Raw genomic sequence first — 12,715 nt, 5'->3', positions numbered from 1 at the left:
CGGGCTCAGGAGCCCCCGAGAGGCAAATAAGAGGCCACAGCAGCTTTTCTCTCCTAATAGCAAAATATATTTCAACTGCTGTATTACAGTAGATTATATAAACAGCTCTTCCGCAGGACAGAACATGGTACAGGTTGCATACATCGATGCGCCGGCAGCTGCCCAAGGCCCAGCCGCTGGGTCCCGCGCAGCCCGTCCTCGGCCCTGGAAGCGGGGAGCCGGGCTGGGCGCAAACGCGGGGAGCGGAGGCGAGGCCGAAGCCGGCTGGCTCAGAGGCACGGCGCAGAGCGGGCTCCTAACCTGGACACCGCGAGAGCGTGTGGGCTCGCTCCCAGGGCACGTTCACGCTGGTCCAGCCACCCTGCCGGCCCTGCTACGTTCAGGAGCCCGAACAATTCAGTTTTCCATTAAACAGGTGGACTGCCTCATGTCAACCACACCGTTTCAGATTAAAAAAAATACATCCGGATTCCCCCCTTCCCACCGCAGCCTTATCTGGGTGGCTCTTACAGGACAGCACAGCTAACAGCTCGGATGCAGGACTGTTTCCATTCTGGAGACTGGAAGCCAAATATTCCAACAGAAAAGACATACTAGGCATGAAGATCCTGCACAGATTCAGTCTTCCTGAGAAGAAAGCGTTATCTGCATGAAAACTGGAACATGTTTCACCAGACTAATACTGTTTTTGGATGTTATTGAGCAAAGAGCTGCAGCTGTCTTGGCTGCCATTCCAGAGCTGGAAGCTTCTCCCCCTTCCAAACAGGCTGAGTTACTACGGAAGCAAGCTTCAGTTCTTACACCGGGAAGAACCACAGGAAACTATATATAATATTATTATTATTAAGAATTTGAAAAGGACAGGTTGCGAGCCTCGGCATCCAAGTTACTGGCCAGAACACCATACTGCTGGCTCTGGCACCCACAGCCTAAGAAAACTCTTCTCAGACAAACATAGTATAATTGACTCTCATTAAACAAGCAATGTGCAAAAGACTTTGTATTTTCCCTCCAGTACTATTAGAAAAATGAAGACAAGCCCACATTGAAGAGCAATTAAAAAACCCCAAGAACTTGAAAGTAATCCCAATTGTTAATGCCTTAACAGCACAGCTGCCAGATGCTTTGATCTACAAGGCTAAAAACCTCCCCCCCGTCAAAAACTAAGACTAGCTCCAACAGCTGGGCATCCCCTTCTGGTTGGGTTTTGCTTGCCACACGCTCAAGCCCTTCGGCTCCACACACGGAGGATGCTGACACACTAAAAGCTGAGATTCTTCATTCGGGATATGGCACAGTGCCAGCTGTGAGGGAAACACCACTACTTGGCATAAAGTGCCGTGATTTTATCTCCTTTTGAGAACACTGAGATAGTAGCAAGACCTGACACAGGCATCAAGAAAAATCAAGTACCCAATCCATCACACCCTATTTGAGTGCAATTACATCTGTACATAATTGTTTTGAGCACCATGACTCAAGAGTACTGGACTTGCATTCACCCTATATTAAGCAGGTGACAAAGCTGTTTGGCCACAAAAGGTTTGGGGGTTGGTTATATACATATATTTATAAAGGAAGCTTGGGTTAAGATTGACTCCTTAACTGGTCTAGATGTCCCCGTCCCCCCCCCAAAGGTAACCTGAAAAAATGTAGGATTATTCAAACTGAACAAGGAGAAAGCAAACCATCTCATTCTCAGGATTTTATATACTAATACTGCCAAGTTTGAGTATATTCCTAAACTCCCTCCAAAATTAACAGAACAGTTTCAGCAAACAAGTTCCAGAAGGAGTTTTTTTGTTTTTTTGAGAGCCACATATGCAAAGCCTGGATTTGGCAAATTTAATCCGACACAACAAATGTCCTTTCTGAAGAGCAGGATTTTTCACAGAAAACTGAAAACCAAAAGAGCTGAAGTATCACCTAGCTTTTGTGAAATTATTTTTGACTCAGGTTAATAAGAATAGTAACCCAAAAGACAGTCTTAAGTGGATTGAGAGACAAGTTCATCAAGAGTCCCAATGACACTGGTATCCAATATCTAGGCTGAAGGTCAGTAAGGAAAAGCCATTACTGAAAAGTGCCAATAAAGAACATTTGAGTAATTAAGAAATTCCTCTGACCAAAGTCAAGGTACCTCTAATCACGTTACCCTCCCCCTCCAGTAATAATGCCTGTGACTGCAGTAAAACTGGAGATACACATACCTGAATAGTATTTACGATCTGGTCTGTCAAAAGCCCTAAGCACAGAAAAGAAAACTGGAAGGACTCTGCCTGACAGATCAGATAACTGCTGTTGCAAAACAGATATTGACACAAATTCAGATATACTTCTCCCCAAACCAGTATGTACAGGAGTGTGTCCTTCCTCTTTGGAAGGGGAGGGCAATGCCTAGGAAACTGAGCTCCACCCGAAATCTTCCCTGATGCAAGAGCAGAGAAAGACAGATGAAAGGAAAAGCAGCTCTGACTCCAGCCACTGGGTCTACCCTTGTTCCCCATTGACGGGGTGTTAGAAGCTGGTACAACGCATGTTGGCAAGAGGCACCGAGACCTGCTGGCACTGGATTTGATGTAGCCATTTCAAATGAGAATGCACTAAGTACCTGTAAAGTCAATTGCCCTTTTTTTTTTTTGTCTTTTTTTTTTTTTAACAGTTGGGTCATAGTATTTCAGAGCTTTCTCACTAAAGAAAGCCTAACAACTTTTATACCTCAAAGCACCTGCCTAATTAAAGCAAAAGCTCTTTAACTTGTAAAAAAAAAAAAAGTATTAAGAGAACCGATCATCTTGGAGCAACAATAAGAGCTACGAAAAAAACAACAAAAACACACCACTACTCCTCAAGTTACAGGGCCTTCAGAGCACAAAGATGCTACGGATTTAAGTCAGTTGGAAACTTAAATACAGAGATTGAGCTTATCTAAGAAAACCAAGACTTTCAGTATAAAAAAAAAAAAAGTACTTAAAAACTGCAGACACCATGCCCTGCTTCTGAACATAGCAAATCTTTGTAAAGCCAGAAAGAACCGATTCTCCAATGCAACCAAGAGTAAGCTGACAATCCCCTCTTCCTCTACCCATTTTAAATTTCTGGGCAGCTGACATAAGTAGAATGTAGTTCAAAGCCATCCAGGAATACTTTGGCTACTTTCACAGCAAGGATGCAAATAATCTGTTGCTCTGCCACTTGTGTCAGTGTCATAGCAACAAACAGGGTCACAAAGACAACAAGTTCTGCAGACGCATCCCATTACCAAAAGGGAAAAATTGTAAAGGGATGGCTAAGGAAGATGGGCGGAGGCCAACAGGGAGCTACCAGCAAATCTGACCAGAGTATCTATTGTCCAGAAGAGCAGCAACTTGGGGGACCCCTGGATGAGTAAGATTCCAGTAGATTCCACCTTCAGCTCAATGTTTTACTGGCATGGAAATGGCTCAAATTGGGACAGTGTGCACCAGATGCTGCCTGTGAAGCCTGCTGCAATCCAGTTCAACTGGGTTGCCTCAGTAAAGTTACAAAAAATATTACAGTTTCTCCCCCAGTAATCAGGAGGCACAACTTCCTTTATAAAAAGTCGGTAGTGAGTTAGGTCAGCGGTCCAAACACTCGAAGGACGACTCTGATCTTCTGTGGTGATGACGCAGCCAGAGTATACCACTTTTACATCTGCATATGACATGACCATGAGCGTGGTTTTAAGTAGTCCAGGAATGTGGGCTGGAAAATATGGACAGGCAGTGTGTTAGTCACAGGCAAATAGCACCAGCCATGGTGCCGTCTGCTGAAGAAAGTCTGTTTGGTCCCCTAGCAGGGGAGATCAAACAACATTTTCACACCCTGCAGCCCTGTTCCAACCCTACTAAACAGAGCCATGAAAGTAGCTACAGCCATAACAAGCTGTTCCCCTGTCATCCCCCCTCACCCCCAGTTCTGACACACCAGCTGAATGGTTTATCCGGTAGTGTTGCATCAGGGAGACAGTCACATTTACAACTGCAAACTCAAACTGCAAACTGCAAACTCAAAGCGAGGTGAACTCAAACCAAAGTTTGGTTCTCCTGGGAACACCTTTGGGCAAGACTGAAGTCAACTAGTACGGCAGGAATTTTTTTTTAAAATGGAGAACAGAACTGGATATCAAGATAGTGAGCTATAAATTGTCCATTTGATTTTAGAGTTGTATCCTTATTTCTTCTGCTTTATAAGCAACCAGCTCTCACTGCCACCCACGCTAGCCTTGGAACAGACAATAGGCTCAGTTTTTGTGGGCACCTTAGAAGTTTCTCCCAATCTTGTTGGCCAAGTGCTGCTGTTCCATTCATGCAACCTGAATGGCCTAACATACTCTCAAGTAGTGGCTTATGTCCTCTCAGAGATGTGGGAAAAAAGGTAGTGGCATACCATAGGCATAGCAAGAGCACTAGTGAAAGCAATTCTGTTAGACAAAGCTTTCCTAGAGTTTCTACAGTTTCTAGACTAAATACATCTTAATGAACTGGTACAGTATATTGTCAGAAAGGCTCATACCATTTAATTCCTGCCCTGTCCCCATGGCAAGAAAGGACAAGCTACTTGCATGGTCAGTTACCCCATAGGAAAGGTCAGTCACTCACATTTTCCAGAGGGCAGTACTGGCGGGCATACCACTCCTGGCTATAGAGGCAAATGATGACACCCTGGCCCAGGAAAAGCGACGTCCACATGATCACATTCCAGATGGGCCCTTTCCGACGGTCATTAAGGATGAAGTTGAAGACCACTGGAAAGAGGTGAAATGAAAGGCAACATTCAGAAAAAATCCTCAAGATCAAAGAATCAGACCCGCTGATTCTACCGGATCTCCCCTGTTCCCCCCCAGCATTACATCTCTGGCTTGAGCAACACAAGGCTATTCCAAAAGGTCAGTACAGCGCACACAAACCCAATCATACCTGGCAATGCAGCAAATCTTAGGAGCTGATCTGATGCTACCCAGAATCAGAATGCCATTGTCTGTCAAAAAGCTGGCACAGTTCTGTCTCTGCTTGGGATCAGTATTGTTTGGGCTAGGCAGAGGACCAGGACATGGTGGCAGAGATGTCCTAGAATTCTAGCCTAATTCATTCTAGCTCAGAACCCAAAATAAAACGCTAAGAGCCCTAACTTGTAAATAAGGGGCTCTTCTCCTTGCTATAATAGTTAAGTAATAATTTGTCTCACACTGGCTTTAAGAAGATTTCCAACCTGCTGACATGTAGCAATTCAACTACAGCTTAGAAAAGAGGAAGTAGTGCTATTAAAGTATGTACATCATCACATGAACAGCAGTGTATCATATATAGCTTCCTCCTCTTCCCCATCCATGCCTTGTCTCCCTAATTCCCAAGCTTGCAAACCCAGTCTGTATATACTGAGTTACTTAGCTGCATTCAGAAGATTTGGGCCTGCATTTGCAAACTCCTGGACAAGAAACAGCCCTGTGAGTCAAGAGCAGGTAACCTAATGGGACCAGTTGTCTTTTACATGCTATCAGAAGAGCAAAATGTATTTGAGAACCACACTCATCACCCAGCCCCCAAAATCTACACCACACTCACATACTCTCTCTCAGGAACTTACTTCCAAAGCACATGAAGAGGCAAAAGAGAACTGGATAGAAGAAGCCAAAGCAGATACTCAGGACATATTCGTGCACAGCAGCTGAGACACTGAAGACAGACAGCATAGCTGCTGCTTTGAACTTCTTACCAAAAAACTGGAAGAGAGAAGACAACAACCAAGGATAAGCTACTTTGCTGTGTTTTTAGTTTGCTCATTTCAACAAAGTCATTTACCTGAGCTAAGAAAGGCCTGCTCCAACCAAGATATAAGAAACACTATGTGCTTTCAGCACACCTTAGATTTTAAGCATTATCTTCAGATGTCTTTCTGTTTTGCTGCATGAGTACTCACCTCGAGTCCACTCATGAAATATCTATCATAGTTCAGCAAAACAGAGGAACAGGAGTTGAGACTGTTGAGTCAACCGTCACACTTCAAATAGAGACTAGGTTTCAGACCTCCATTTTACACACACAGAGGACTTTCAATTCAACAACAGATACTCTAAGAGAGCTACCCACATCAGCATAGCTGAATCAGCTATGGACTTAGACAGCGATGCTGCTTTTTGACAAGTGTACTGTCTTGCCCAATAGTTAAGTGTTTAAATAACCTTTACTTAACCTTGAACAACATCTGGTGGTAGCCTACATCTTTAGATCACTGTAAGGCAAGGCTTATAGGATATTACCATTGTAGTAGCTGGAGAACAGACAAGATTTCAGACATACAAGCCCTTCTTCACTTCCACAAGACCTACAAACTTTGCCATGTTCATGCTTGTATAGCCTTCCCCTGCCGAAACCATCTTTGAGATGCCTCACTCCAAACCTATCCAGTCAGCGAAGTTGGCTGGCAAAGCTTAAGAGATAAGAAATTGCAAGTTTTTAAACACCACTAAAGGAACTGCTTTTCCTTACTTCTGAAAAAACAATGGTTTGGATACTCCTTAGTACCAAAAGGGGTTTCTAGAAGCAATCCCACTCTGACAGCAGCACCAGAGAGACAAAAGGCAGTAGCTTAGATCTACTTTGTTAGGTGTAAATCACTGCAGAATGCCATCAGCTTGCAGCCATCCCAAGACACTGAGGACAACAGCTACAAATTTCTTACTCATTTTGTTAACTCTCTGCTTACAAATCCCACCCCCCCCCCCTCAAATCCAGACAAGCTGGGGTTGGGGGAAGGAAAAAATGCCTTATTGTTTGGGGGGGGGGGGGGGGGCGGGGAAGGAATAGATTTGCTTGTTACTCACCCAAAGGAAGTCTCTGTAGGCATAGTAATAAAGCCAGTCATGTACTACCACGTTCCAGGTTCGGTAGTAGTTTGCATAGGAAGTGGAGTTCCACCAGTCCTGAAAGCAGTGAATGAAGAATAAATCCAAACAAGCATAACACATTCTACAGGTCCTTTCGGGCCTACCAAGATGTTGATCAGAGTAACACCAAACCAATATAACAAGTTGCGCCATGAAATAGTGTGTTCCATTGCATTTCCAACATTTTACTTTGTACTAAGTATAGTTTTATCTCAAACCGCAGTGGCTGATAAGACAAGAAGAGTCCTAACGGAGCTATTAAACAGGTCTGGTGGCTGGTTCTGTTCACGTACAGGCCACATTACCTTAGAAAAATTCAGACCGCTAAATAGGTCAGTTCTCTTCTACAGAGGAGCAACAAATTTAAACCCTAACAATGTAAAACAAACAAAACACTGTGGATGCTCCATTTGGTAAAGCTATCTGCAGTTTCCTTCTCTTTCCACTTCATTAGAGAAAGGAATTCTAGAAGCTTTATAAAGCTTCTCTTAACCTTTCCATTTGAGTTAAGAGAAGGAAAAGCTGACACTGTGGATGGAAGGCTAGTAACAATCTATAGCTTGTGCGTCTTACCTTGTAGAACATCCTATCTGCAAAGCGCAGCATCTCAGCAAATGCATTAAGCCAACAGTGAAGGAATGCAAAGAAAACCAGGAAGAGAATCAGTACACCTGGAAACATGGAAGAGTCAGAATGATTTTGTAGTGTTTTTGCTCAGGTATAACCAGGAACATGTAACACAGTTAAGACTGTTCTTAAACATACTGAAGCAGATGAGCTTTATGCTATCTATACAAAAAAGTAAACGTATTTCAATTTCTCACCACACAGGGTCACCCTTGCACCAGAGGGCAATAGCAAGGCTGCCCCAGAGTCTAGAACTTAGCTATGAAAAGGGTTAAATTCAAAGCCAGCCTTTCATTTTGTGCTGCTCATTCTGAAGTTTAGTGCCACAACACCAAAGCCTCCCCACAAAACCTCCTTTGCTGAGCTTTGCCTGCTGCTTCCCTCACGAAGGATTCCTCTTCTACTTCTGAAGGGACAAAAAGTGCTCTTGACATTAATGTGTCTTATATCAAGCACTTCCTCTCCCTATCACCTCCTCCACAGTTGCAGTGTGGCAATCCAGGTCTTACCTGGAAGAATGGAGTTAAAGATGCAGAGGACCAGCCCTCGAAGATTAAATGTTTCTTGACTACTGTTGCGAAACTGAGGAATGCAGAGTCTCACAAAGATGTAGTAGGCATAAAAAAGTGAACCAAGCACCTGGAACAAGAGAGCTTGTCTCCATAAGAGAAATGCACAACACCACACTACAGCTCCAGGAGCAGAGGAACAGCAGCTGCCAGCACAAGTCAAAGTATTGTATTTTACATTGCTACTAATAAGCTTCCATAAGGGTCCAGGCAGAAAGTAAACTGCAACCACCTCTACAGCATGTTGACAAGCAAAAAGCAAAGTCAGCTACAGCAGTTTTAAGTTCCTCTTGGTCCTATTCACTTTTAAGTTAGGATGCAAAAGACTTATGCCAATGCCAAGGTAAGTGTGGAAGGTACCTTGTGATTTAGGTCTGAGACAAGAACAGAAGCAATTGAAAGTTTACTGTAGTTCAATTTAATATTAAAGCTTACCTTTGTTTTATCCCAGAAGAGATTTTAACAGGCCAAACCACCTCAGAGCTTATTTGGCTCATGCACTGATCCTCCAGAAGTAGAGGTCAAAATGCAAGCCACTGCTTTAAGTGATCCGATTGCTTGCAAGCCACCTGTGCGCTCTGTCTCCCCCTTTTGCCAAAGGGGGAGTAGCCAAAGGCCTTTTCATGCTTTAGGGTGTTTTGTTTTGTTTTTTAAACAGGTAAGTATCATGTGAAAGCAAAGGCTTTCATCACCCCCTCAAAACTCAAACAGTGTCATTATTTGAAAACACATCTGCAAGAAGCTATTGAAGCTCATATCCAGACAGGTTCTCTTTTGACCCTGAAGTGAAGATCAGGTCAGACTTAAGCTCAAATAAGTACCAAAGACCTGATTTCATGATTTCAAAATTGGTCTGAACATCTGCAGACAGTTGTGCCAATGCAGTACAACAGTGTAAAGATGGTCAGAGCATGGACACTGCTTCCCCCTCTCCTTCCCCAAAAATGCAGTTTTTGTTTGTATGGAATGGAGTCTGCTTAAGAAAGGTATGGTAAAGGCTCAGTTAAGCACAGGGGGTTTTTTTTTGGACACACCCATTAATGTGGCAAGATGACCGTCTATTTTTTAATCACTGAAAGGTATTCTTTTCTAGTAAGCCCACACCAAGTAAAAAGCAATTTAGTGCCAAAGGCATAATTGTTTAGCAACACAGTTTGGATGATTTCTGAAAATGCATTAGTCATACAATTGCATTACTCACCTGTGCAAACTTGGTAGCTACATACCCCCATCTTATCGTGGGATTCCTAGGAAAAGGATGCACAATGTCACATCTAACTATAATCTCAGAACAGCAAAACCTCCCTTCAGTTACTGGTTTTACTGTCCTATACCCTAAAGAGCCTGTTGTAAGATGTCAGATTAAGAACCTCTGAATTCTTAAAAGACATCTGCCCAAATTGCTCGTTCCTCACTTCGACTACAGCAAGACAACTACGACAATTCCATAAACGGGAAAGTATTTTGAGAGCAGCATTATGCAATTACATAGGAGATGGTGATCCACCCAGCAGTGACATAAAGGATTGCTGACTTTACACTGCCAAAGTGCAACACAACTGTTCAGGAGCACCTGGTTTTAAATGAGTCAACCTACCTCCTCAAACTCTAGAGATGGGGCTGCTTTCTAGTACCCCACGAAACTCAGCATGTAACACTTCTGCAAGACCTCTGTATCACTCCAGCTATTCAGTAGCTAGTTCTTCATTTGTTTCACTTCAGGTGTGCTTCCCAAAGATATAAAACCAGAACTGTAGTCAGAGTACTGTTAGTGGCAGAGTGAGTTTGCATGACTAAGTTCTGCGAAGAGACTTGTCTTGCCCTTGCCAAGTTACCAACTTAACCCTAACTATCTGAAAGCTCCAACTCATCAACCAAATAGATCACATCCAGGGATGCTCAATGCTGGCTTCAGTTTTTAGACTACTTTAACATTCTATGATGTTGTTCACATTACCTGGGATAGTTGTCTCTATAGATGAGGGTGGGAGCAAAGAGGAAGTACAGGTATTGAGTAATTCGGGGAACAGGTACAGGGCCTGGAAGAAGGGGGGAAAAAAAAAAAGAAAACTCTGCAATACTGAATCTGTGCACTGAAGGTCCAGTCTCCCCAGTACCCTTCCACAACCTACTACCCATCTCACTTCAGAAAGATCAGTCTGGAATGAGAAGTGTGGGATAGCTAGAGAAAAAGCAAGCTAGACTTATCAGATGGAATTACTCTTGTGAAACATAGTTTAAAAGTCAGGGTTACTGACAGGCAGTGCTGTGCTAACACCCTGATATCACCTTTTCTCCCCACCCAGGCAAGATTAAGCTCTAAAGCCCATATTAACATGTGGGTTCATGTTCAGCTCTGACATGCCTTGCTGAAAGAGTTTCCGTGCTTCTGTTGTCATTTCAACTAGGGCACTGAAGTGGGTGGTGGGAAGGCAGCCTCTACACTTTCTGCTGACAAGGGCAGGGAAAGGGGAGTCCTGTTGAAGCAAGACTTAAAACTGACAGCTTAGACCTGAACAGAATCTGTCTCATTGCCTAATACCAAGTCCAAAGATTCAGGCTGAATTCATGATGCAGAATGCCAGCCTAGAGGCTCTTCAGCTCCCCACCCACAAAGTCACCTACTCAGACGTTACTTTTCTCCTATTCATGTGGCCAGCCCAAGGCAGTGGAGGGAATGCAAGAGCTGTTTGCATCCAGCTGTCAGAAAAAGCTTAGCAAGTTACTCACTGGATTTCTCCTTCACAGAGGACAGGACCCGGGGAACATTCTCTCGGACAAATGAATGAGCCTTCATAACAAGACGAACCTGTAAGATTGAGAGATTGAGACAGAATTTACGGTAACCCCTTCAACATCCTGGTATCTTGCCAATTTACCCCTTTTAAAAGGAAAGGGCTGATTCCTCTGCCCACAAGCCTGTTTAGTTGACATGTATTAAAACAGTGCAAGGAGAAAAGTGCAGTAATAGTCATGACTCAGGAAAGCCAGATATTTCATTTACACTCATAGAACTGCAGCCAATGCAAGGAAACCAAATCAGGCCAAGAAATCATTAACAAATTAACCTAAAAATCAAAACAAACAAAAAAATCTACCCATTTCAATAACCCAGTACAGTTTGAAGCTCTGAAACCGAGTCCTTGAGGTTAGATGTATTCCAGTTACCACTAGGTTGGAATAAAGTGGTGCCACATATAAAGTCTGTAGCATCTATGCAAGGGTTTTGTTTTAAAACTGAAGAACCAAAAGAAAAGAGTGCAGGCTTGAGGACAGTCCATCTCTGGCCATCTTTATCTTACCCTGATGGTCTGACAGGTCTTCCACATGAACACTCTCCCACCCTCCAAAAAAGAGGAAACTCCATCCTCAGTAAAGTTCTGTCTTATAGACAGACTGCTGCTTCTTGGGAAGAAGAGAGAAAACAGGAACCACTTGCTGACTACATGTTTTTGTTTTTTTGTTTTAGAGGAATGTTACAGCTTCCTTTAAACTATGGCACAAGCAGTTCTTAAGCTTGTTTTTAAGCGTTTAGCATCCACAAGACAGCTAGAAATAAATACAACTTCAGCCTTGAAGTATGTTCCGAAAACAATAAAGTCCTTCAACATAGGGTAAAAACAAAAGTGGTTTCCAGGCCAAAACAAAGTCTACTATTTACTCTTTCTCATTAGACCTGCCTCACAGAAGTCTGTCTTTACCTCAAAGCTTAACTCCATCAGAGCCCTGGCTTAATTTAATGAATATGAAAAAACCCACCCACATATCTGACCCTTTAGGAAAAGGGACCCTTTCTATTTGAAAGCAAACTTCAGTGTATCCAAAGATATCAGGTGGAGCCCTACCTGTTCCAGTATTACAATAAACCGGGAAGCTGGAGGCAGAGCATATGATACAGCAACATAGGTCGGTCCAAGCCCAAGCCCAACTGTCTGGAAGAGCGTGAACAGCATCCCGTAGAAGAGAGAGTGGATTACACGATGGGAGGAACTGCAGTAGCCCTGAGCCCATTGGAAGAAGAGGCCGTACGGAACGATGACTGTGGCAGAGAACATGCACAGCCAAGTACAGAAAACAACAGGAAACTTTCCAAAAACAAAGACCAAGAGATCAAATCCCAGGACCAGCCTAGAAGGCACACAGAAAAAGACAATATTCAGCGTCCATTGTTTCATTAAGACATGCTTCTACTCAACTTAATGGCTACAGAAGGCCACGTTCCCAGATCATAGTTGTTTGATGGTTCAGTGAGAAGCCACTGTGGCAGTTTTAGCTCAGAAGCAGAGGGCTGTCTGTTGCAGATTTAAGTGACCACTGAGAAGTACATCAGAAGATGAAGGACTCAGGTCATCAGTGCTGTCAAGCACAGCTTACCTTCAAATCCCACAGGGCTTAAGCACATTAAAACCAACATGTGCTTTAAGAGTGTGCTCAAACTCATCTATGCTAAGCAGCAGCATGCGACTAAACAATCCACTGCTGAATCAGAGTCCAAAAAAAACTTCTGGGGAACACTTGTAGGACATCCTCAACTGGTTCAAAGATTCAGTTTTTCCCAGGGGTTTGAACACCTAAAGAGGCCTCCCCCAACCCCTTAGGCACAGGGCATTAA

The 12,715-nt window shown here is 43.4% G+C and overlaps 1 protein-coding gene across 1 annotated transcript in view; it reads right to left on the bottom strand.

Annotated features, from left to right (window-relative positions):
• Nucleotides 1-50: 50 nt before the first annotated feature.
• Nucleotides 51-12,715, bottom strand: part of SOAT1 (sterol O-acyltransferase 1) — a 46,166-nt gene continuing 33,501 nt past the window's right edge. The window contains exons 7-16 of the mRNA XM_013943266.2: nucleotides 11,949-12,231; nucleotides 10,834-10,912; nucleotides 10,061-10,142; nucleotides 9,305-9,350; nucleotides 8,044-8,173; nucleotides 7,481-7,578; nucleotides 6,845-6,943; nucleotides 5,608-5,743; nucleotides 4,623-4,768; nucleotides 51-3,726 (exon numbers count right to left, since the gene is read on the bottom strand). Of these exons, the coding sequence (XP_013798720.1) occupies nucleotides 3,670-3,726; nucleotides 4,623-4,768; nucleotides 5,608-5,743; nucleotides 6,845-6,943; nucleotides 7,481-7,578; nucleotides 8,044-8,173; nucleotides 9,305-9,350; nucleotides 10,061-10,142; nucleotides 10,834-10,912; nucleotides 11,949-12,231 (1,156 nt within the window). The 3' untranslated portion in view covers nucleotides 51-3,669. The remainder of the gene's footprint in view (nucleotides 3,727-4,622; nucleotides 4,769-5,607; nucleotides 5,744-6,844; nucleotides 6,944-7,480; nucleotides 7,579-8,043; nucleotides 8,174-9,304; nucleotides 9,351-10,060; nucleotides 10,143-10,833; nucleotides 10,913-11,948; nucleotides 12,232-12,715) is intronic.

Source organism: Apteryx mantelli, chromosome 8, assembly GCF_036417845.1.
Source record: "Apteryx mantelli isolate bAptMan1 chromosome 8, bAptMan1.hap1, whole genome shotgun sequence".
Lineage (NCBI taxonomy): Eukaryota > Metazoa > Chordata > Aves > Apterygiformes > Apterygidae > Apteryx > Apteryx mantelli.
This window is presented reverse-complemented; position numbering and strand designations above follow the sequence as displayed.